Here is a 4,448-nt window from a genome sequence, read left to right as displayed (position 1 = left end):
CTAATCAAAGATCAGTAATCCAATACGTGTGCTGTAATTTTGCGGGGAGGAGGGTGAGGAAGGGTTTCTGGGGGGGATAGAGTTACGACAGCCTTGTATTACATACCTGCACACACACATACACACACACACACGCATGCACACAAACACACACTTCCTTAAACACATAGAGTAGCTGTTCAACACTCAGGCGAAGCGCTGACTGAATGTTTGCGGCCTGGGCTCCATGAATGTTTAACCAGGCCGGTGCTTCCAGAGCCAGGTAGCTCATTACGGCCTCATTACCTACAATGCAGTGGACACCAGCCCGGCAGGAAGCAGCAGTGCCACACTCCTCCTCCTCCTCTGCAGACGCTCCGTCCCAGGCCGTGGTAGCGGGCCGGCTCCGAGCCAGCGCTTGAATAGAGGGAACCGCTGCAAACCTGAGCAGCAGAGGAGACAGTAGGTTCCTGGTGAAATAGCTGTGCTGACTTAAAGAGGCTCCACTATGGGAGAACTTGTCAGCTATTAATACAGCCGTCGCAGGCCGTGTCTGTCTGAGTTGTGCACCTGGAGGATTGAAGTTCAAAGTCATTTTGGATTTCCCAGGTTCATCACACAAGACTGATTCAACCATGACGCACATGGTTTTGGCTGTAAAGGAGGTAATTACATGAACCCGGCTTGTGTGTCTTCACTGCAGTTGTGTTTAATGTACTTAAAGCCACTATTTTAGGTGATTTTATTTGGGTGTGCAATGCTGTCTGCCCCAGAGTCTTTTCTCTTCATGGCTACCCCTGGAGGTGCTGCAATCAGCTAAGTTCAAATTCATAAGAAGACATGACTTTAATGCTGCAAAAATCTATATTTTTACATCCGTAACTAATCAAAGTATTCAGATGACAATCTGTAATGTGAAAGGGGTTATTTCTCGTGACGGAATCAACAAAGAATTACCACCGACTGCAGTTCAGTTCTATGGAGCACTTGAGTGTCTTTTGAATGAAAAACCTCTGAGGAACCGACTTCACACAATCTGCTCAGCGACAGATGAGACGGACATTGTTAGGGACTTGCTTGTGAACATTTTGCAGCATCTAGCTGTTAGAAAAAAGCGTAACTACATTTTAGTCAAGTCAGGACAGTCAAGACTGGTGTGATGGAGGCCCATGACGGTCAGGTTTCTCTAGACACCTGGAGCCCCCTAAATGTGTGTTGCCCTGGGTGATGTGTGGTGTCAGTCAATGGCCCACGAGGAGCGCTATCTCTTTCAGGAGCCTAACAGCCACTTTGTGGCTGCGTAACAGGATCCTGCACCATACTGCATAGACAGGGACAAAGGAGCGCCCTCTCAGGTGATGGTCTCCGGGTCAGATAGACTTTCCTGTTCCGCTGTAGCCTGACATCAAAATTTGATGTTTATGTTAGTTGTTCATATTTTTTTTTACCGTATTCTTGTGACTGTGTTTTGTTCCTTTTCTCTGTTTATATCTTGAAATCTTAAACCTTACAAACACTGTCCACTTTAAACATTTACAAAAATCTTATCTCGTTGCTCTTTTCTTTAGCAAAGCTGTCTCTCCTCTCACAGCTTAGTGTTGATTTACCATCTGCCGTGCGTTCAGCAGAGGTCATGTTTCCTCAGAATTGCTAAAAAATCTCTGCCCTGTGCTTGATGCCGGCCAGCAGCCTGCTCACACTGACGGCCACAGAGTGCCAACAGCAGGGCAGAGTGTGTGTGACACACCGACCAGCCTGCTGCTTTATCTTTACTTTTACATTTGATGCAAGACATCTAGAGCCTCCACGATAAAATACAATTTATCAAAGAAAAGTTGGCATGTCAGAGGGCTGTTTTTCAGGTGTTATTAACCGACACATGATGAAATTCCCATCCAGAAGTTTGAAAAGTTTCGGGGAGGCCACCTCTGTGACGACATTAGAATATTCTTTTGGTATCTAGTTATATTGCTGTTGCTACTGTTATTGTTGAGGCTGTAAGCTTATGTTGGGTATTTAGAAGCATGTTTTAAAAGGCTTTTCATTTCTCATATTTTTTACATTTAAAATCCTGAATCACTGAAAAGATTCACACGATAACCGATAAAATATGTCGTATGTGGTCAACTTATATCTGCAGTAAGTTCTATCTACAAACACATGCACATAAATACGTATTTATTTATTTTGTATTCATGAGATTTGCTTCCTTTGCAAACTCCTTACATTATTGATGGTTTCCTACTTAGTGGACACTGTAATCTATCAATGTTTCCTGTCATACTACTGTCCTTCCCCCGCAATAAAACCAGATGTTCAGTTCAGAAAACGCACACACACCACAGGGACGTTCAGGGTAGGTACATTTTTCCTATGAACAATGAACATTTTAACAATCACGTGTGGTTTTCGGGACATGACGTATTGCGACATTTTGCTGTACATTTCTGCCGGGTCAGTAGAGCGTCACCTTGTTTTACCGGCGAAAGATCTGTGAGTGTCGGTTACTCCGCTGCCAGTCAAATTGCCGGTGATGAGAGCCAAATTACTGAAGCATAATAATGGGTGGCTCTTTCATGGCACCGTAATTAAAGTGCATTGCGGTTGGCTGATTATTTCACCTGGCACTGTTTCTTTAAGTGGGGGATCATATCTGTGATTGTGTATCATAATGAATGTGATTACTTCCAGATTTCACCTGTTTTTGTTTGCATTCGTGTCAGTTGTTTAATTGTGTAGGTGGAGTATTTCGTGTTTGTTCTGTTTTTGCCATGGACGTGACTGATGGCTCTTTAGAGGGCACAGAAGCAGATTAGATAGTGGAGGCTGAATTTAGATCCGTCACGAGTACGGAGGATGTAGCCAAGGCCGCGAAGGGCTCTGACTGGAAATCACAGATACGACACACAAGGCAGGACATGAGACACCCACCGGGAAATATATGTCCTAGATTGTCCACGATTATGAGCATGTATGAGATCCTGGGCGGTGACAAAAACAGATAACTTTTGTGGAAAACAGGACATGGTCATGGTCTTGACAAAAGGGTCAACAGAGCAATACATTGTCTCATCAAGGTCTAGAGAAATACAGTTGCGTTGTCATACCTTGTTTCCGTGTCACTGTTCCTGCACAGAGCCTGGAGGAGCGCTGCACCAAGATCCTGAGGAACATGGAGGCCTCCCTGACGGCCCGGGATCGCGTGGGCATCCAGGATTTCGTTCTGCTGGACGCCTACACGAGTGAGAGTGCCTTCCTGGAAAACCTGAGGAAACGCTTCCATGAGAATCTCATTTACGTGAGTCTTCCTGTGCAGCTCTTTGTCTCACTCTAATTAAACTTCACGCCCTCGACCTTCAACCCAACAAGATCCTAATGGTGCGTGCTGAACACGGCAAACTTGTGTTGCTGAAACAGCAGCTTCCGTTCTTGCCATTTGCCGAGTGAGCAATCTAAAAGGTCGCCGCTGTCCGGGAGGTCATGGCGAGTGATTAACCAAACTTATTGCTTTTGATAAGAGGAAGAAAATTACTTATCAGCAGAGTGATACATGCACACCACACTGCTGGGAGCTTTCCTTTAATGCCATGTCATGTTTGAGAAAAACAATCTCCTGCATTCTGAAATGTGCAAGAGTTGCAGGACATGACTTCCTCTCCTTGTCTGCAGACCTACATTGGAACTCTCTTGGTGTCGGTCAACCCATACAAACAGTTAGATAACTACAGCAAGAAGCAAATGGATACCTACATGGGTGTGAACTTCTTTGAGCTGCCACCTCACATGTAAGATGTATTTATATATTGTATTTATTTAGACTGTGTATTGGCATACAGAGGGGTGGATGGATTGTCATGGAGTTTTAAGGAAGTGGGCTGACTTTAACCTATTACCGTGCTCTCAGTTATGCGCTGGCAGACAACGTCTTCCGCACCATGCTGTCCGAGTTCAACAACCACTTCATCCTGATCTCCGGGGAGAGTGGGGCTGGCAAGACCGAGGCGTCCAAGAAAATCCTGCAATTCTATGCCGTCAGCTGTCCAAGTACCAAACTCCTCAACAACGTCCGGGACAGGCTGCTCGTCTCCAACCCAGTGCTTGAGGTCAGTGTCGTGAAAATGTGTACTGATGCCTCTGCATTTTTGAGACCATTGTTGAGACAAAAGTACTATTTGTTTTTTTTATATATATATATATATATATATATATATATATATATATATCGTCCAGGCTTTCGGAAATGCCAAAACCCTGAAGAATGACAACTCAAGCCGCTTTGGGAAATACATGGACATCCAGTTTGACCACCAGGTGGACTGAAATATCTTCATTACATTACAGTGAAATACAAAATATCACTGACTTGGGGTTAAGAATTGCCTCTCGCCCTCAGGGTGGTGCAGTCGGTGGTCACATCCTGAGTTACCTGCTGGAAAAGTCCCGTGTGGTCCACCAGAACCACGGGGAGA

The 4,448-nt window shown here is 44.9% G+C and overlaps 1 protein-coding gene across 1 annotated transcript in view; it reads left to right on the top strand.

The window, feature by feature from the left end:
- Positions 1-533: 533 nt before the first annotated feature.
- Positions 534-4,448, top strand: part of myo1hb (myosin IHb) — an 8,890-nt gene continuing 4,975 nt past the window's right edge. The window contains 6 exon segments of the mRNA XM_084034549.1: positions 534-644; positions 3,116-3,277; positions 3,649-3,764; positions 3,884-4,082; positions 4,210-4,290; positions 4,373-4,447. Coding sequence (XP_083890675.1) covers positions 615-644; positions 3,116-3,277; positions 3,649-3,764; positions 3,884-4,082; positions 4,210-4,290; positions 4,373-4,447 — 663 coding nt within the window. The 5' untranslated portion in view covers positions 534-614.

Source organism: Eutrigla gurnardus, assembly GCF_963514095.1.
Source record: "Eutrigla gurnardus genome assembly, chromosome: 19".
NCBI lineage: Eukaryota > Metazoa > Chordata > Actinopteri > Perciformes > Triglidae > Eutrigla > Eutrigla gurnardus.
The sequence above is the reverse complement of the archived record's forward strand: the minus strand, read 5'-3'. Positions and strand labels throughout refer to the sequence as shown.